The following is a 22,201-nucleotide window of genomic DNA, read 5'->3' as shown; positions in this document are numbered from 1 at the left end:
TGCTTTCAGGACTGCCAGCAACCACTGTAAAAGAGTAATAAAAACTGCAAGAGAGCTATATGCTCAGTCCGTTAAATCCAAAGTAGCTGAGCAGCGGCTTGGTTCCCACCAGTTTTGGCAAATACCAAACAGGATCCTGAATAGAAATGTGCTTTCTATCCCAACCATCATCAATGGACCTGAGGTCATCTCGTCAGCATCAAGCAAGGCCAAACTATTTGCCAAGAACTTTGCAGCTAATTCTACCCTTTGCGACGAAGGCCATCAACTCCCCGTATTTCCTCTTATAACAGGCAACACACTATGCAACATGCAAATATCTGTGCGTGAGGTCGCCAAGCTAATCAAGAATTTTGATTCCAGTAAAGCAACTGGCCCAGACGGCATTCCAATTATATTCGACCAGAACTTGCCCCCATACTTACAAAACTGTTTAAGCATTTCCTTAAGGAGAAGTGCTTTCCAATACCCTGGAAAACCTCATCAGTATGCCCTGTATTTAAGAATTCAGGTGATAAGTCATCTTCCTCTCAGTACAGACCAATAAGTCTCCTGTGTGTCATGAGTAAGTTGCTGGAATCCATATTAAATAAAGAAGTAGTTAACCACCTCAGCAGAAATAACCTTCTTAGTGACATGCAATATGGTTTCCGTTCTGTCAGATCCATAGCAAATATGCTAACGGTTATATTTCATAGGATTAATGAATCTCTCGACAAAGGCTTCCTTTCTAGAGCAATTGCTCTTGACATATCATGATATGGTATGGCATAAGGGCCTGCTTCACAAGATTTCCAGCTATGGTATAACTGGAAATGTTTTCTCAATTATTAAATCATTTCTCTCTGATAGGCATGGTTGATGGACAAAAATCAGAGGCCCACAGTATTAATGCTGGAGTCGCTCAGTGGTCTATCTTGGGCCAAACTCTCTTCCTGATCTGCATCAATGATCTCCCAAAACACATACTTAAATCATACGTTGACATCTATGCTGATGACACGACCATCTATGGCAACACATCAAAGGCTGTAAATGACAAAGTTCTCTCTGATTCTCTCTCCTCTGATCTTGAGCGCGTGGTACAGTGGGGGAAGAGGTGGTTGGTTACTTTTAATGCATTTAAAATCAAGCTTCTATCTTTACATCATCAACGCTCTGATCCTCATCTGGCATCAATTAAAATGGATGGCTCTCGTCTAGGGGAGGCTCCATGTTTTGATAAGCTTCTGGGATTGACCTTTACTCCTGACCTTTTTTTTTTTTTTTTTTTTACAAGGAGGTCCCCACTTATCAAGGACCGGAAGCCACTCAGGGATAAGGGTTATTGCATGTACAGTACGTTGTACGTTAGTGTTGAGATTTCATAAAGTGTCTACTTAAGGGGACGGTTCATCAGGAATTTGTTTACGTTGTAGTCAGGTTGAAACAGGCAGACGGAACAGAATTCCACTGGCGTGCTGTTCTAAGAAAGAAACTGTGTTCATGGAATCTACGTTTTGATTTAGGCACAGATAGAGAGTGGGGAAAACTTTTGACAGTGGCTTCAGCTAGATGGGTGTTTTTTGTAAAAGATTGGCGAGGGGGGAACAGAGATTGGAGCTCAGATGAGCACTTACCATGGAAATAACGGTAAAACAAGGACAGGATCGCAACTTCTCTCCCACAGAAGAGACGTTGAAAGATGGGTAAGAGAAAAGGGCATCCTCCACTAAGCCACAAAGTCTATTTTGTACTCTGTCAAGGCAGGATAGGCCATTTTTAGCAGCTCCTGCCCAGATATGGCAGCAGTATTCCATCCTTGGACATACTTGGCTTTTATATAGATAGAGAATTGCATCAGTAGTGAGATATCTTCTGGAGCGGTAGAAGGAACCCACCATCTTTCCAGCGACCCTGGCAACAGTCTTGATGTACATGTTCCATTTCATATCAGAAGTAAAGGTCAAGCCCAGAAGCTTGTCAAAACATTGAGCTTCTCCTAGACGAGAGCCATCCATTACAATTGATGCCAGATGGGGATCAGAGCGTTGATGGTGTAAAGATAGGAGCTTGGTTTTAGATGCATTAAAGGTAACCAGCCACGTCTTCCCCCCACTGAACCACACGCTCGAGATCAGAGGAGAGAGAATCAGAGAGAACTTTGTCATTTACAGCCTTTGATGTGTTGCCGTAGATGGTCGTGTCATCAGCATAGACCTGAAATGGAACACGTACATCAAGTCTGTTGCCAAGGGAGTACTGCTGCCACATCTGGGCAGGAGCTGCTAAAAATAGCCTATCCTGCCTTGACGGAGTACAAAATAGACTTCCGTTTGCCTATTTCCCACCTGACTACAACTTGGATGTCTTCAAGTCCAAAATTCCTGATGAATCGCCCCCTTAAGTAAGATACTTTCTCAAATCTCCATTACTAACGATTACTACGATATTATCCCATTGACTACTGTACACACAATAACCCTTATCCCCGAGTGGCTTCTGGGCCTTGATAAGTGGTGACTTCCATTTAAAAAAAAAAAAGGAAAAAAAATCCCATAAATTGTCAATTCAAAAAAAAACTTTTATGGCTTTGTTTTATTTATTTACGTATAATGTGTTGCCAACTGAAATTTTTAAAATCCACAAGGTAAGAAAAAAGAAATCGCTAGAAAATCGCGAGATTTTTAACTTTTGCCGTCTGAAATTTTCTAAAATCGCTAATTTAAGACAAAAAGAATCTCCCCAAAAGAAAAACACTATATTTCAACTTCCTACCCTACATAAAAATATGAATATACAAAATATTTCGTGTTTTCTCACTATATATTTTTCGGAATTATATTGAAGCAGTTAGCTCCTCAGAAGGCTTCCAAATTTTATCAGCTAGTTTTATCTGTTTTTCAGAAAGGGTATATTTTGTTTTGCAAGAAACAAGTCATAACATCAAACAGTTAAATTGAAATATATTACAAAATAAACATCATAATAATGGTGTACCTAAATATTGAATAATTGCCGAATAAATTCTCTGCAAACATCAGAAACATTAATATTTGCAAAATAAAAATGAAAAAAGAAATCCGCAAAAGGCAGGCACTAAATTTATACATGAATTAATTGATAGATTTTAGAAGCATTCTGAAAGGGAGATTGGGGAAAATAGCACAAGATGTAAAGCTTTTAGAATATATATAAAAGGGAAACATTTAAGAAGTTTGTCAATTTAAAAAATATATTTATTTTTAAAAGTAAATAAGGACCCTTACCTTTGACGCTCCAAAAAATGAGATTCTGCTTTTTTAAGCGATTATCTGTGAATATTCCGAAAAAAAATATTTAGAATTTAAAGTGGGGGATCATTTTTTTTTTTTTCCATATAAATTTTTATCATTATGATCCCTCAATTCTAGGACGTTCTAACTTTGGGACAGGTTACTAATCGTTAATATCTGTCTAACCCTAAGTTTGCACTTGCAATGTTGTAAAAACACACAAAATCACCTTAAAAAGTAAAACATGTAGAATTTATCTTCCATAGCAAAAACATTCTTAACAGTCTTGAGTCCTAAACCATTACAAAGCCCTGGAAATAAGGGTGTTACTTTACATTAAATTGGGCGACGCTTTTCATACCCACCATCATTTATAATCGAGTATATTTTTGCCAGCTCTGAATATTTTGAAAATGAAAAAAAAATACAATTTAAATATTTGTCAATTTTGCAATCTTTTATTTTCGGTTTATTTGTCTTGTTTTTACTTTTCCAAATAAAATTAACGTTAAAGTACAGTATCTGTTCTGATACTATACTTTTTCTTTTCTATCTTTGGTCAATGAAGGAGAAATCCTTCAAGAATAAGGATTAAAAAAATCTTGCCCCAATCCCAAGTCCCTATCTTTTTTTTTGGGGGGGGGGAGTAGGGTTTTCACTACATTAAAAACTGACCTTGTGTCTAATTTTCCATCGTAAGAAGGCAAGTAAATATTTTTTTTTCACAAGTGGAAAACTTTCTTTCTGTTTTTAATGTTTGCTTCAAAATAGACTTTGCTGAGGTGTTGGCATGTGCTGTGTCTTAGAAAAGACATGCTGACAATTAAATGTAATGATAAACATAGGAAAAATTAGTAAAAATAGATAAAAACATGAATGTTGGCTCTTTGGGGAGGCAAGCAAATAGGAATAACACAATCATTCATTAAATTGCAGAATAGTTAACAATCAAGAAATTGTAAACAATTACAAAAATCAACAAATGCCTGATACTAAACACAATAAAGTTCAATGTGTATTTAAGTTCTTTTTATTTCATTTCTTTTAGCTGTCTTTACAACAAATAACTGGTTGCTTGTCGCTTAATCGTTGGGGGACTTCATTTGTGAAAAATTGTCCAAAAAAATCTGACTACCACTAATTTTAAATTTCAGAGTGCAACTCGAACTTAGGCTTAGTGATAGAATAAGTCATTTGTTTACAACTTTTCAGGAATCAAGCCTCCCTACCCGTTAAGTGATAAGCGGCCATTTGTTTATTTTTTTTATTGTTTGTAAAAACCACTTTGAACAACATATTTTGAAATTAGAAAAACAATTAGTTAAAAGTATACAGGTCGGTAGATAATTAAATTCTACTGCATTTGGTATAAGTTTTTTTGGGTTTTTTTGGGTTTTTTTTTTTTTACAATTTTCGACTGTTGACTTTTCTACACTTTTACCAAGTGAATAAATACTTTTAAATTAAGGGAAGTGCTTAGATCATATTTTAAACTATAGAGGCTGAAACCCCCCCCCCCACCGAGTTTTCATTATAAAAATTGATTTTATAGCAAGTTTTAAGAATGGTTGACTGAAAAAATAGTGAAAAAAACAAAACAAATAGTCAATGAATAATTGTTACCAGAGGCAATAAATGTTACTTTTATACCTATTTGAATGTGTTTAGTTTATGTTTTAAAGTATTTTCAAGCACTTTTTAATCTGAAATTGTGGGTGTGTGAGTGTCAAATATCTCCAGCCCCTGGATCAAAATTTTACCCGCTAGATTGGAAACAAAATCTCCAGATCTAGCAGGAAAACTGCTATATTGGCAACACTGTTATGCAAGCGTAGAATTTTTTTAAACCAGAAGTTGTGAACTGGAACTTGTAAAGCATAAACAGATGGACAGTTTCAATACCAAAGCAAGACGATTTGAGTTTTATATTATAATAGATTAGAACCACCAGTTAATATATTATAGTAATGTTAGCAGTAAGAACAGTAAGGGTGTTACTTTACATTAAGAACCAAGGAGTAGCTTTAATAGATACATTTATTTTCAATAAGATGGAAGTTCTGCCTCCTTTTGCTCACCTTAAAAACAAATCAAACATAGCTCATTATCTTTACGTTTCAAATTCATAAAGATCTATAAAGTAAATTTTTCATTCATGAGTATATTGGGGGGGTCTCCTCAAAAATACATCAATTGTGACATTACACTTTCTAGAACATCTACCTATTTTCCAAATTTCATATAAATCTGTCCAGTAGTTTTTTAATGCATGGATACATTTATTCTCAAGTTGAGGTGAAGTTATCTCCTCAAAACTAAATATGAGCCTTCCTCATTTAGAATGTCAGGAAATTCTACTGGCATTTTTGTTTTTAATGAGAGTGTCCTCTCTTTTTTTTTCCTTTGAGAGCTGCATTTTCCCTCGCATTAAAGGTAACATAGAACAACATCTTTCTCTCACTTTTACTAATGAGTCATCACTTATTAAGGCCAAAAACCACTAAAGGATTAGTATTGAAAAGGTGGAATTAATTTCAGTCGAAATAGAAAGAATATTATGGGATTATTGAAAATGATTAGTGGAATGAACAAATTTTTAATGCATTTATAAAGAAATAAAGAAAAATATAACAATACTTAAGGCTTAAATAAAACTTACTTTTAGATCAAATAAATATTTCCTTAAAATGGTATTATTACTAAGCCTAATTATGTTACAATTTCATACAAATCTGAAATTTTTTGAATTTTCAACAGGAAGATAGTCAAATTTGGAGCTTTAAGCACTCTACTCGTTAGTGTATGAATTCTTTAAAAAAAAAATGAAAATTTCAGAATCTTGCTTAATTTGTCTGCAATAACTAATGTTCAAAATTTTGACCCATCAATTCTTTTTGTAATTTGAATTGGTACCTAATAAGGTAGTTAAAAAAGTGGAATTTTTTAATTCAAAGAAGGCAGGATTAAATTTTCTTCTTCTTTTTTTTTTTTAAATAAGTCTGATTTCTGTCTTAACTCGATTGAATTGTTCTTTCATCTTTCTTTCTCTTTTCTCTTTCTCTCCTTGCCTTATTTTTATCTTACTTCCCATCCTATCTGTTCGGAAATTTTGCCAAGCATCAAACAATTCACACTTGGAGACAGAATACTTTTGATTCATCAAAAGATTACTACTTGTCTCCTCTTTCACCATCACTTATACACTTGTTATGTTTTTGTTTTTTATTCTCATTTATTTATATAACCAAATATATTCATATTTTAAAATTTTATTGCATACAAAAAAAAACTTTTAACTTTCTATTGAACATTCTATTTACACAAAAAAGCTAATTTTAACAGAACTTAATGAATTTAAAAGCAAACATGAAATGTAAAAATATCAGTTGTTATTTCAGCATGAAAAAAACAAAATTATTGTAGATTAATGTGTTTTGCTATACCCCGCCCCTTAAAAAATGTGATTCTACTTTTTAGGCCATTATGTGTGAACACTGAAAAATTAAAGAAAAAAAATTATGGCTTAAAATTTAGAGTGAGGGATCAGTCTTGTATATGAATTTAGCATAAAATGATCCCTCATTTCTGAGCATTTTAGGACAGTTAACATTTTTTTTTTAATAATGGGGCTTATTATGGAATCTCTGTGCAACTGGGAAGGGAGACTAGTTTTTATACAATTATGTGTGGTTTTTCAAAGTTTTTTGTTTGAGGATGGGTTTGCTATTTGTGCTGTGGGTTAGTTATAGGATTGAGAGGTTTTTTGGGGGGGAGGGAGAGGAGAGCTTGCCACTCAGAGGTAGCATCTATGGTACAATAATTCATTTTTTTACTAACATTTCAACATGAAAAATATCTTTTCTCCCCCCCCCCAAAAAAAATGCACAGAATTTATACCCATAGCAAAACTTTTTCTTTACTCTAAAATGCTAGAATTGCCCAGAAATAGGGAATCATCCTACATTAAATTTACCGAAGGTAAGCATGGACCTCCAACTTGTGAAATTGGTAGTGTGCCATGGTTTCCATAGAAAAATCATCTCGATTTCACTCTGATTCAAATTTTATTTTCATTGAAGATATTTAAATTTTGAATAAAGTATTGTTGTATTTATAATTCTCTTGAATATGATATTTTATGTAGATTTCACATTTATTATAGAGTCCATTTTCTATTGATTATTATATATTATATTATATCCAATATATAACAGTGATTTCAAAAGTAAAAAAAAAGATGATTTAAGTGCCATCAGCTAGAATCAAAACCAAAACACATCAGCACTCCAGCCTTAGTCATTACCATTTAAATGATTTTAATGTATTTGTGCATGTATAAAAATAACATGTTTAGTCAACTTACATTTGTCAAGTTCCAATTTTTTTTTTCAATTTTGACTTCTTAACAGCTATTTTTACCAGTTAAAAAACATAAAACAATGGTCCACAAAAAATGCAATAATCTGACCCACCTTATGTCACTCTGCAATCTTGCATCTCAGAGAAGATGCTCTTTGAAAAAATGGAGATAGACATACATAGTGAGTTTTATAAATTAGATTAATTTTATTTACTAACATAACTGATGAAAAAAAAATTGTTTCATCAGTATTTGTACAAAATATTTATATAAATTCTTTGAATTAAATCAGTAATTTGCCATATATAAATCATCATTACCATTCCTGATGACTTCAAGAAAAACTGTTGGTTTTGTACTTTTTATTATAGAATATGGGTTTTCTTTCTGAACTCATTTAAGATGGTGAAATAAGTCTAAGGTGGTTGTCTTAACTTTCTTGCTTCCTCTCACCACTTGAAATGATTTCATTGAGAGGCACATGTTTTGCTTGATTATTTTTGTGATGATATATATATATATATATATATATATATATATATATATATATATATATATATATACGAACAAATGATTAATAAAACATGTTAAAAACATCTTGAAAAAGAGTTAAAAACATATTTAATTTTAAAAAGGAAGCACAAGATAATAAGTGGATAGTCCTTAATTATATATATATATAACGATGGGTCAAGCTACATAAAATTATATTTTTCAGCCGTACATTAGCCGGCCTTTGTTCTGTTAAATGTTGATTACTTCTAATTCCATTCATTGATTAAATCTTAAATTCTCTTTTGGATAAGATATTAGCATTTAAGTATTTAAATTTTAAAAGAAGATATTTGTTTGTGTCATTTAACTAAGATGTTATTAAAATATATCGAATTGAGAAGGATTCCTTAGTATTAATTGAACTGATGATATCATTGATATCAGTGATGAGCCACTTGAGAGAAAAAACTGTTCCATTTTATAGTATTAACATTCTTTGTAGTGTTCAGTTTAAAAATACTTGTGTTGTCTGAATGAAAAGAATGTGTGCTGATAATTAGCAAGCAAGTTATCGTTTGATGAAAATAGAAAAAGACAAAGTGGACATTGGAGTTGCAATGGCTGAATCATTAGTGTTTAGTGATGAATCATACAAAGTGAGTTATTCTTGACTTTACATACACTCATTATTAACACACAATGTTTCTAAAACAAAGTTTTGTACAGATTGCTATTTGGGTTTGATTTTGAAAATCTAACGGATATTTTTTATAGATATAGAAATCTTTCTCTTATAGTTTGATTTTTTAATTCATATTTCAAATTATATAAACATTACTAACTTGCGAGTAAAAATAGAATAATTTTCAATTTATTTAAAAAAATTTTCAAAAATGTTTTTACAAACCAACACTACCTTAACCAAAATGTTGGGATTGAAATTGTTTACAAAATGGTTTTCTTTTCCATGTTTATCTACAGGTAAAAGTGGGTATTTCTTAATTTAACCTCTGAAGTGACAACATTCATTATCACAATGCAAGTAGACAAAAATAGACAACAATAATTAGTTCTGAAAATCTGTTGATTATATTGCAAATTGTTTTGTTTAATTTATTGTAACAATGAAAATAATGAACATTAGTAACATTTTTTAATGTTTTAGCTTGATATTATTCTGATTTTAAGGCTTATTTCATGTTGATATTTTCTTTTACTAATACATCACAACTTATGGAGGCAAAGGCTATTCGATACAAAAATAGATGGATTGTCCGTTGAAGAAGAAAAATATTATAAAATGATGGAAAATGATAATGAAATTAATAAAGTTACTAATGATAAGTATTTGTTGAGGTTAGGATTTAAAGATTGTTGTAGCAAATACAAAAGCAATCCCATAATAATGTGTTCCACAGACAAAAAGTTCTTTTCAAATTGTAGTAACAAGACAAATTCTTGTGAATGTCTTACAATAAGGATGCAGTGATTAAAGTTCAGTAAAATACCTTTCAGAGGAATAATGAGAGAGTAGAGAAAGACTAGCAATATGTCTTCTGTGATTGTGGAGTTGATTTTGTATTCTGTTGAGGCAAGAAAAAGTGCTCTGAGTAATAATCTTTCTAATGATGCATTTGACTCTTACATTAAGGTATCAGAGGTGTTTCCTAGAAGTGGGAGATGATCCAACCAGTTTTGCAATAACCTTGCAGATTGGATATTAGTCTGGAGAAAAGTCAATTTTAGGAGTTTATCAAAACAAGGAGCTTCCTCAAGAAAATAGCAACTAGAACAAAATAAAGATGTGTGTGTTTAAGCTAAATGAAGAGAAGTTAGGTTTTGTAGATGTTAAAAGTAACAAGCCACTCTTTTAGCCATTGTAACACATAGTCTAGAAAATAAAATATTGGCAAGATCTCGATCATCAGTACTCTTTAGAGTGCTGCAATAGACTTTACAGATATCCACAAATAATCTCAGAATGTGATTTAGAAGATCATTAACAAAGATCAGGAAGAGGGTTGATCCTTAGAATAGATCCTTGAGGCACTCTGGCATTGATACTGTGTTTAGATTTCTGCTCATCAACAACTACTTTTATAAAGCTATCAAAATGAAATGATTTGATGGTTGAGAGAACATTGCCATAGCTAGTAACTTTGTTTAGCATCCTTTTGTGCTAGACCCTAATAATGGCCTTTGATATGTTGAGAGCTATTACCCTAAACACAAGGCCTTCATCGAGAGATTCAATTATTCTATGTGATATTACAGTTAGCTTTTGCCGAAGTGAATAACAACCTGATTGGTTTAGCATATTCAACTCATGATGGACACGAGACTGAAATGAACTGAGATGCAGCATAATTTTCCAAAGAGATGGAAAGTATTTCTCCTTTAAGCAAAAATTGAATAACTTTACAAATATAGGAGCAAGTTCTAAGTGCAAATTCCTTATGCCCACTGTTGGGTGAGAACTAGTTGCTTTACTAGCATCAAGGCGTTTGATAAATTTGCTAACATCTCAGATACATGGATATCACCTAGAGTATTTTCAGTCCTACAAGGAAATTTTGGAAGTAGATGGCCCTGATCACAAAAGGGTGGCATTTGAAGCAAAGATTTTTGTTTTTAGATAACTAAATAAATAAAATCTAAACTATTGTCCGTGAATAATTGTTAGAATAGAAGTTTTACATCTGTTATTCTGTACCCTAATCCCCTACTATGATGTGAAGTGAGTGACGTCACCAAATTCGGGCGTTCTGAGTCCTGCTTGGTCACTTGGCATCTGGCAATCACTCTAGCGAAAGCTCTGAGTGTTAAAAGAAATCACCACTTCCCACATTTTATGATAAAAAAAGCAAATCATCCAGCGCTGGTCACCAAAGTCTGTATCATTAGGGAGCAAAGGTTATTTCAAGCCAAAAGAAGAAAGAATAATAATCTGACAACTGGTATTTTGGGATAAAGTAACAATAATTATTCATTTAAAAATTATACACTCTGATTCTTCAAAAGTTTTCATTAGGCTCTTAATATTTGTTTGGACAGCACTCTTGGTTAAAGTCTGAACGATTTTCAAGTTTAGTGATTTCAACCTTAAGTCTGAGTTCTTAAGTCTCTTAGTTCCATGGACATCAGTGAAGAGCAAAGCAAAGTCTGGTCGGTTTTCAAATTTAGTCATTTCAACCCCCATGTCTAAGGATCAGTCTCTTAATGGCATGGAGTTGGTGGGGAGCAAAGCCAAATCTCTAAAGTTCACTTATACATTGACTTATATTGAGAATCAGCTGGGGATAACCCTTTCTAACTCTTCTCAATAATACATTATCGGTAATATTCTTCAATGTCCAACTCTGGAAACTATATTCTGCAAGACCATGAGTGACCAATGAGTCTTTAGGTATGTCCTTCTTTTCTTCTTCTCATCTATTTTCTATCTCTTCCTGCTAATATGAATGGGAAGTTTGCTTAATTGGCATTGTTTAATTTCCTTATCAAAGCTTCAACTATAGAAAAGGGGCTGTTGCCAAGTAATTTAATTAACAATTCTGTCTTATCTACAGTGATGTATGTGTGATCCTGTTCTTAACCCTGACAATTAATTCACCTGCTTGACATAGTTTAGAAAACTTGGTCAGCAGTATCCTGTCTCAGATGTTGGTCAAGATTCTAACATTAGTAATAAAAAAAAAAAACAGGACAAATTTCCCCCTAAGATCAGCTTTCGGCAGATTTTCCCAACAAATCACTCTTAGCAAAAGATGTTTAACGTGGTTAAATAAAGGGACATTTTTATCAATATCAGCCAATTTTTATTTAACAAATCTTCAGGAAAGTTAATTTATTATCAAATCAATATTTCTTTTTATTGCAGAAAATAACCCAAAGGCCCTCATTGAGAAAGAAATAGAATATTTTGTTATCAATCTCGTTTTTTTTATGACCCCTACAAATATTTAACACAGTTCAAACTTTTTCTTTCTTTTCTTTTTCTCTGTTTTTACTCTTTTTCATTTTTCATTGTTTGAGTTCGAACATTTGTCTCTGTGGCATATCAACCCTCAACATTGTCACAATTCTCCAAAACTCTTCGACATCAACCTCTGCTCAGCAAATCTGGATGTAAAAAATCAGGCATAGGATTTTTTTTGCAATTCTTGTAATCCGTCATCATCATCATCATCATAGTTTACATGCTGTGTGTTGCACAAATTTTAGAAATTGACTTCTAAACAAAAGGGTAACTTTCTAGTTGCATGTTCACAATGTTTTGCCTGTTATAATCTTTGTCTTTATTCATACGACTTTTCTAATACAGTTTATAACAAAAACATTTATTAATGCCCTGTTTTCTCTTATCAGTGTTTTTTAATATGTGACCATTTCTTAAGACTTTTTCAACAAGAATAAAGAGTTCAGTGTAAAATTCTCCAAAACATTATCAAGTAAATAAAAATGCAAATGAAGAAAAACATGACATAAGAATAATTAAAAATAATAAAGTAGTCCGAAATGGGTAAATAATGTAAATCAGAACAATATCTTATTTTACAGCCAGTATCAAATAGCATTTACTTAATCCACTTTGGAAAAATCCTTTCACTGTTTGTTCTAAGTAATTCTTAGTAGAGAGAAATATCATTTAAGTAGCATACCTTATGTTCTAATTCTATTTAATTCTAATTCTATTTAAGTGGCATACCTCGTGTTCTAATTCTATTTAAGTGGCATACCTTATGTTCTAATTCTATTTAATTGTATTGTGTTCTAATTCTATTTAAGTGGCATACCTCGTGTTCTAATTCTATTTAAGTAGCATACCTCATCTTCTAATTCTATTTAATTCTATTGTGTTCTAATTCTATTTAAGTGGGATACCTTATGTTCTAATTCAATTTAAGTGTCTTACCTTATGTTCTAATTCTATTTAATTCTATTGTGTTCTAATTCTATTTAAGTGGCATACCTTATGTTCTAATTCTATTTAAGTGGCATACATTATGTTCTAATTCTATTTACAGGGTTATTCAAAAATCAAGAGACTTTATTCAAAAACCAAGAGACTTTATTCAAAAATATAAAGACTTTATTCAAAAACCAAGAGACTTTATTCAAAAACCAAGAGACTTTATTCAAAAATATAAAGACTTTATTCTAAAATATAAAGACTTTATTCAAAAACCAAGAGACTTTATTCAAAAATCAAGAGACTTTATAATTTCATTTATTCAACACCTGTTATTACTTGGTAGATTAGGTCCCACATTTTTCTTATGAGATTTTCAAAAATTTGCACATCCTCCCCATTTAAGTTTTTCAAAACATTACTAACATTAATTTTTAATTCTTCCCTAGTAACAGCACGAGCTCTTATGGCTGAGTATCTAGACTTAACCATACTAAAAAAATTTTCTATAGGGTTAAGGTCGGGGCTGTAGGGGGGAAGATATACAACTTCAATCTGGTGAGATTCTAAAAACTCTTTAACAACAGTTGTCTTGTGTATTGGGGCGTTATCCATTACTAAGACTACATTTCTCCTTAAAACACCCTCATTAACAGCCCCGACGAGAAACTCAAGAAACCTCTCCCCATTAAACGATCCATCAATCAGTTTGTAATAGGATAAGTTGAACTGTGAAATAATACAGCAGGCTGATAGGTTTTGCCCTTTAGAAGGGGGCACATAAGTAACTGGGCTTACACCAATTTGCGAATATCCATAATTTTTGGATGTGTGCAAATTACAGAAACAAAACTTCACGGTTTCGATATCCCACAAAAGCCCTGGCGTATTCTCTCATTTTTTCACGATGATTATTCGTGTTAACGACAGCTGCCTTCCTCTTCAGCCTTTTTCTTGTTAGCCCCGCTTCCTTCAAAAGTCTGCAAACGGAGGTTTGATTCGGGGTAAATCCAAATTTTTCTTCAAACTTTGTTTGAATCCCTTTTTGAGTTAACGACTGGTCTTCATTAATACTGTAATATTTTTAACCTTGTTTACCAAGTCAGGATGCTGTGTTGTAGGTCGCCCTGATTTTCCATAATTCTCTGAATAAGAGGAATCTGGATTTTCTCTTATCTTTGAAAATGCTTTATACACAGTAGACTTGCTCTGTCCTGGCATCTGCATAATTTCCGTTGCAGGTACATTTTGCCCAACAAGCCTTTTTATTAACTCAAAAAGAGATTCATTTATCATTACTCTGGGTTTCTTGTTAGCAGAACCATCCGAGTTCATATTGTTCTCCATACCTTGATTTGATTCTACCATTAAGGGTAAAATTTAAAAATAATTTTTTTTTATATCTGAAAAAGTCTTTATATTTTTGAATAAAGTCTCTTGATTTTTGAATAAAGTCTTTATATTTTTGAATAAAGTCTTTTGATTTTGAATAAAGTCTTTATATTTTGGAATAAAGTCTCTTGATTTTTGAATAAAGTATTTATATTTTTGAATAAAGTCTCTTGATTTTTGAATAAAGTCTCTTGATTTTGGAATAACCCTGTAAGTGGCATACCTCATGTTCTAATTCTATTTAATTCTATTATGTTCTAATTCTATTTAAGATGCATACCTCATGTTCTAATTCTATTTAAGTGGCATAGCTTATGTTCTAATTCTATTTAATTCTATTGTGTTCTAATTCTATTTAAGTGGTATACCTTATGTTCTAATTCTATTTAAGTGGCATACCTCATCTTCTAATTCTATTTAAGTTGCATACATCATGTTCTAATTCTATTTAAGTGGCATATCTTATGTTCTAATTCTATTTAAGTGGCATACCTCATGTTCTAATTCTATTTAAGTGGCATACATCATGTTCTAATTCTATTTAAGTGGTATACCTCATGTTCTAATTCTATTCAAGTGGCATACCTTATGTTCTAATTCTATTTAAGTGACATACCTTATGTTCTAATTCTATTTAAGTGACATACCTTATGTTCTAATTCTATTTAAGTGACATACCTTATGTTCTAATTCTATTTATTTCTATTGTGTTCTAATTCTATTTAAGTGGCATACCTCATCTTCTAATTCTATTTTAGTGGCATACCTCATCTTCTAATTCTATTTAAGTGGCATACCTAATGTTCTAATTCTATTTAAGTGGCATACCTCATGTTCTAATTCTATTTAATTCTATTATGTTCTAATTCTATTTAAGTGGCATACCTTATGTTCTAATTATATTTAAGTGGCATACATTATGTTCTAATTCTATTCAATTGTATTGTGTTCTAATTCTATTTAAGTGGCATACCTCATGTTCTAATTATATTTAAGTGGCATTCCTTATGTTCTAATTCTATTTAATTCTATTGTGTTCTAATTCTATTTGTGGCATACATCATGTTCTAATTCTATTTAAGTGGCATACATCATGTTCTAATTCTATTTAAGTCGTATACCTCATGTTCTAATTCTATTCAAGTGGCATACCTTATGTTCTAATTCTATTTAAGTGACATACCTTATGTTCTAATTCTATTTAAGTGACATACCTTATGTTCTAATTCTATTTAAGTGACATACCTTATGTTCTAATTCTATTTAATTCTATTGTGTTCTAATTCTATTTAAGTGGCATACCTTATGTTCTAATTCTATTTTAGTGGCATACCTCATCTTCTAATTCTAGTTCTAATTCTATTTAAGTGGCATTATTATGGAATCTCTGTGCAACTGGGAAGGGAGACTAGTTTTTATACAATTATGTGTGGTTTTTCAAAATTTTTTGTTTGAGGATGGGTTTGCTATTTGTGCTGTGGGTTAGTTATAGAATTGATAGGTTTTTTTTTGGGGGGGGGAGAGGAGAGCTTGCCACTCAGAGGTAGCATTTATGGTACAATAATTCATTTTTTTACTAACATTTCAACATGAAAAATATCTTTCCCCCCCCAAAAAAATGCACTGAATTTATATCCATAGCAAAACTAATTCTATTTAAGTGACATACCTCATGTTCTAACTTTATGTAAGTGACATACCTCATGTTCTAATTTTATTTAAGTGGCATACCTCATGTTCTAATTCTATTTAAGTGGCATACCTCATGTTCTAATTCTATGTAAGTGACATACCTCATGTTCTAATTTTATTTAAGTGGCATACCTCATGTTCTAATTCTATTTGTGGCATACCTTATGTTCTGATTCTATTTAAGTGGCATATCTTATGTTCTAATTCTATTTTAGTGGCATACCTCATGTTCTAATTCTATTTAAGTGGCATACCTTATGTTCTAATTCTATTTAACTGGCATACCTTATGTTCTAATTCTATTTAAGTGGCATACCTTATGTTCTAATTCTATTTTAGTGGCATACCTTATGTTCTGATTCTATTTAAGTGGCATATCTTATGTTCTAATTCTATTTTAGTGGCATACCTCATGTTCTAATTCTATTTAAGTGGCATACCTTATGTTCTAATTCTATTTAAGTGGCATACCTTATGTTCTAATTCTATTTTAGTGGCATACCTCATGTTCTAATTCTATTTAAGTGGCATACCTTATGTTCTAATTCTATTTTAGTGGCATACCTCATGTTCTAATTCTATTTAAGTGGCATACCTTATGTTCTAATTCTATTTAAGTGGCATACCTCATCTTCTAATTCTATTTAAGTGGCATACCTTATGTTCTGATTCTATTTAAGTGGCATATCTTATGTTCTAATTCTATTTAAGTGGCATACCTCATGTTCTAATTCTATTTAAGTGGCATACCTCATGTTCTAATTCTATTTAAGTGGCATACCTCATGTTCTAATTCTATTTAAGTGGCATACCTTATGTTCTAATTCTATTTTAGTGGCATACCTCATGTTCTAATTCTATTTAAGTGGCATACCTTATGTTCTAATTCTATTTTAGTGGCATACCTCATGTTCTAATTCTATTTAAGTGGCATATCTTATGTTCTAATTCTATTTTAGTGGCATACCTTATGTTCTGATTCTATTTAAGTGGCATATCTTATGTTCTAATTCTATTTAAGTGGCATACCTTATGTTCTAATTCTATTTTAGTGGCATACCTTATGTTCTGATTCTATTTAAGTGGCATATCTTATGTTCTAATTCTATTTAAGTGGCATACCTCATGTTCTAATTCTATTTAAGTGGCATACCTCATGTTCTAATTCTATTTAAGTGGCATACCTTATGTTCTAATTCTATTTAAGTGGCATATCTTATGTTCTAATTCTATTTTAGTGGCATACCTCATGTTCTAATTCTATTTAAGTGGCATACCTTATGTTCTAATTCTATTTTAGTGGCATATCTTATGTTCTAATTCTATTTAAGTGGCATACCTTATGTTCTAATTCTATTTTAGTGGCATACCTTATGTTCTGATTAGGTTAAAATCTTTTATTTGTAATTTTTTATAATGCTTCTGTATGTTTTTTTTTCAAATAGCATCTCAAGGTAAATCTAATCACCATATAAAATCTAATTACTGCTTATATTTTTAACTCCCTTTTCTTCAGACTGTATCTTTATTTTAAACATTGTATCAGATATATTTCTAACAAGATCAATACAAGAAATTAGAAGCTTAACATCTTAATAACTATTGATATAAAATATAGCAATTAAGTATTCAGATTGCATATGTTTTTAACAGTTTCAAATAAACTAATATGCATTTAATCTACTAGTTTGGCAATTAAAATTCTACTTTAAATTTAAGTTTGTCAGACCAACAAAATTCTATTTCAAACTTAAATTTCACAGACCAACAATATTCTATTTTTAATTTAAGCTTTTTAAAAATTTTATTTCAAATTAAAACTTGTCAGAAAATTCTATTTCGAATTTAACCTTGTCAGACAAATAAAATTCTATTTCAAATTTACACTTGACAGACAAAAAAATCTGTTTCAAATTTAGCTTCTCAGATAAACAAAAATCTATTTACAATGTAAGCTTGACAGAAAATTCTATTTCAAATTCAACTTGAAACCAACAAAATTATATTCCAAATTTAAGTTCGACAGATCAGCAAAATTCTATTTACAATTTAAACTTGTCAGAAAATTCTATTTCAAATTTAAGCATGTAAAACCAACTAAATACTATTTCAAATTTAAACTTGACAAACCAACAAAATTTTGTTTCAGATTTAAGCTTCAAAGATCAACAAAATATTATTTCAAATTTAAACTTGTCAGATCAGCAAAATTCTGTTAACAATTTAGGCTTAACAAACCAATAAAATTCTATTTCAAATTTAAGCTTGGTAAACCAACAAAATACTATTTCAAATTTAAGTTTGTCAGATTAAAAAAATTCTATTTACAATTTAAGTTTTACAGATCAACAAAGTTCTATTTCAAATTTAGACTTGTCAAAAAATTTTATTTCAAATTTAAGTTTGTCAGATCAACAAAATCCTTTTTCAAATTTGACATCTCAACAAAATGCTATTTTAAATTTAACCTTGTAAGACCAACAAAATACTATTACAAACTTAAGCTTTTATTTATTCAGATTTAGAAAATGCTATTTCAATTTAAGCTTGACAGACCAATAAAATTCTATTTCAAATTTGATAGATTATGAAATTGCTGTTTATTGTAGAGATGTGTCTATTTGTGCATTTAGCAATGAAAATAACATGAAACTGCAGCATGATAGACCAACAGATGGACTGACTTACCAACTGATCGAAATATGTGGACACATTTAAAATGATTTCTATATTTCATGAAGAATTTGCTCAACATGATCAAATATTTTTGTATATATTTGATCATGTAGGCATTCACAAAAGAAACGTACATTTAAAATGCAAAATTTTTCACCGAATCTCTTTTTCCAAGAATATTTTTTTCTTAAATACTATCAAATTTAATTTTATTACAAACCTATTTCAAATAGATTTAACAAATATAGTTTTAAATGAGGTTTCAACAAAGAGGAATTCTTTCAAAAAAAAGAATTACTTTACTATTATAACTTTTATCATTTTTATCATCTTCATCTGAAGCTATTTTCTTTTGTTACAGGTTAAGACAGACCAAAACTGTGTTCTTTTCCCATATTCAACATTTGAAAAAGAGCAGACAATGAAGAAAGATTTGCTTGGTTTGTTTATTGTTTGTTTTGTTTTTTGTTATAAAATTGTTTCTTTAAGATTTTATCTATACTTTAAATTTCATAAAAATCTAAGCAGTAGTTTGTGAATTCATAAATACATTAATTTTTAAGAGGTGCATTCTGCGTGTTTCCTCAAAAATAAATCAAACATAGCAGTGTATATAAAACCTAAATGTTACATACGGGTGGGTATAAATTCATAGCACCTCTGTTCTGTGTCTCTTTTAATGTTTACGTGACATGTATGTATCTTATGGGTAATTATGTCTAGTGCTGTGTACAATGGATGTACGAAACATACCGCCGTCATCTTTGGGTATATATATATATATATATATATATATATATATATATATATATATATATATATATATAGTAAAGTAGGGACATTTTTCCCTTTACAAAATGCAAGTATAGCTTTGCAAATGCTGTCTTCACACATAAATCGAAAATGGTCACACTACATGCCAGTACTTAATACATGTTTTCCAACTATTGTCATTCAATTTCATTCGCAATCACAAATTACTATATTATTTCCGAAGAGAGTAACTATTAAAAACAAGTCATAGCGAACCATGGTAGGAGGATAACTCTCCCACTTAATATTGAGTACCCTCAGCTAGATCTTATTCCACTCCAAAAATGAGATTTTTCTTCTTTATTTTAGGGGGGAGGAGGGCTTACAAACATTTATTTTAAAATTTCGGGTGGGTGATAACCAAATATTGTTCTTTTTTTGTAGGGGGAGAGGTGAATAAAGCTATTAAACCAGCCACAAACCCTAAGTTTAGGTGGCAGCAGTACCCCCAACTCTTTCATGCACCCACACAAAAAAATTCTTTATTAATATGCTATATGGACGAACTAAATGACTATATTGAAACTTTTAACTCTGGGCTATATTGAAGATGTTTGCTCCTAAACATTTGTGTCTTTCTTTTCTTACATAATTTTATATTGTTTTCTTAGCAAAGAAGTAAAGATGTTATCTGTACACTTAAAATCGTGTTTTTTTATATACGCTTTCGGTAGAAATTATTATTATTATTATTATTATTATTATTTTACATAGTTACACTTGTGCTAATAGACGTTAATAATACATTATACAGTTTAAATATTGTTTAAAGCATACTAGAGGACTTTGAAGAATATTTGAAACTTATAGTTGAATAATTTGTCAATAAAGTTGAAGTTGAGTACCCTCAGCTAGATCCCTCTCCACTCCAAAAATAGGATTCTTCCTTTTTTTTTTGGGGGGGGGGGGTTACAACCATTTATTTCAGAATTTCGAGTGGCTGATTCGTTTTTTATATATATACATTTATAGAGTATAATCAGATATTCTGTGGTTGTTTTTGCTTTAGAGGGGGGGGGGGGTGAAAAAAACTATTAAACCCCAAGTTAAGGTGGCAACAGTAGTCCATAACTTTTCTCTTATTTCTATCAATAACCTTAACTTCATATGCACCCACACAAAAATAAAATTTAACTAGAATGATTACATTTCATTCAAATGCTATCTGGCCAGAAATTTAGTTGTCTTTTTACATTAAACTTATGGGTGAATCAGTTACATTATATTCCTTAAGTAAATTAATAAATCTCGAAAAGTCAAAATGTTGAATATTTCACCTTTCACATACTGCTTCTATTTTATTAAAAAACAAACTGTCTAATTATTTTGTTACTAAAAGAACAATTTAAAATAAATAATTTGTAAAAGCCTTAAGGAAGTGTTCAATACTATTGCAGAGCAAATATATATTTTTTATTACCGTTTTATCTGCTTATCCGAAACGTGTAACTAAGCAGATAAAACGCTAATATATATATATATATATATATATATATAACTACTTCATTTACTCACATAAAATTAATATACAAAAGTATAAATTTATGCGTAAACTTTAAGTATTTATTTCAAAAGTGCTCAATACATAGGTAGAGCTAGTTAGTAATTTATAAAATATATATGGCGATTAAGCTACACTGAATATTCTGCATTTCATCCACTCTAGGATTCTTCAGGCTTATGCGCGAATTTTGTGGTTGTCTGTCGTTTTAATATACGCACCTTCTATTGAGATTTTAGTTAGCCAATCAGCTTTCTAGTATCCACCGCGCCCTTCCTATGCACTTACAGGACAAAGGCACATTTGACCTCTGGTTGACCTGATTCTTTGTGTGTGCTCTATTTAGCCTGGATATCTAGTGTCTTGACCTGTTTTAAATCTAGGTTGGGTTTTTTATGTTAGTTTATATGTACATATATATATATATATATATATATATGGATAAAAACTAAAATGACAAATTGGTTTCATTTGGCGATGGGTGCCAGGGATTCTGCAGAGGCATCAGATCTTGTGGGATTATATTCATTCTATATACCCTCACAAGCATATTTGATACTACGGATATATAGAGATGATGGGCTAGCTATAATAAAACACTCCAACAACGTCAAGGCAGATAACTTTAGAAAATCATACACAAGGAAATGAAAAAATTAGGCCTAAAAGCAGACGTATTAGCTAACATAAAAATAACAAACTTCCTGGACGTCATGTTAAATTTAGAAAAAAACACATATGACCTCTACTTAAAAGATAATGCTACTCCAATATATGTAAACCCTAAGTCCAATCACTCACCATCAATTATAAAACAGATTCCTAACTCGATCGTAAGTAGACTCAGCAATAACTGAAGCGATGAAAATGCATTTAACAGGTCAACCAATATCAATGAAACAGCCCTAAAAAATAGTGGATACAAAAATATTGATATCAAATATAAGCAACAAAACACCAATAACTATAATAAAATTAAAAATAAAAGAAAAAGAAATATAATCTGGTATACGGCCCCATACAATCAAATGTTTAAAAACAAAATTTAGCAAGAAATTTCTAGATCTTATCGAAAACACTTTCCCACAACCAACCCCTTACACAAA

General features: G+C 31.0%; 1 protein-coding gene across 8 annotated transcripts in view; it reads left to right on the top strand.

The window, feature by feature from the left end:
- The window catches only part of LOC145276861 (centrosomal protein of 97 kDa-like), a 417,991-nt gene that overhangs the window by 206,030 nt on the left and 189,760 nt on the right, over positions 1–22,201 (top strand). For all 8 annotated transcript variants that reach the window (XM_080128261.1, XM_080128260.1, XM_080128256.1 and 5 more), the window contains one exon: positions 19,143–19,221. In XM_080128261.1, the coding sequence (XP_079984387.1) occupies positions 19,143–19,221 (79 nt within the window). The remainder of the gene's footprint in view (positions 1–19,142; positions 19,222–22,201) is intronic.

This window comes from Euprymna scolopes, chromosome 5, assembly GCF_053919585.1.
Source record: "Euprymna scolopes isolate OS-2025 chromosome 5, ASM5391958v1, whole genome shotgun sequence".
In the NCBI taxonomy this organism is placed as follows: domain Eukaryota; kingdom Metazoa; phylum Mollusca; class Cephalopoda; order Sepiida; family Sepiolidae; genus Euprymna; species Euprymna scolopes.
The sequence above is the reverse complement of the archived record's forward strand: the minus strand, read 5'-3'. Positions and strand labels throughout refer to the sequence as shown.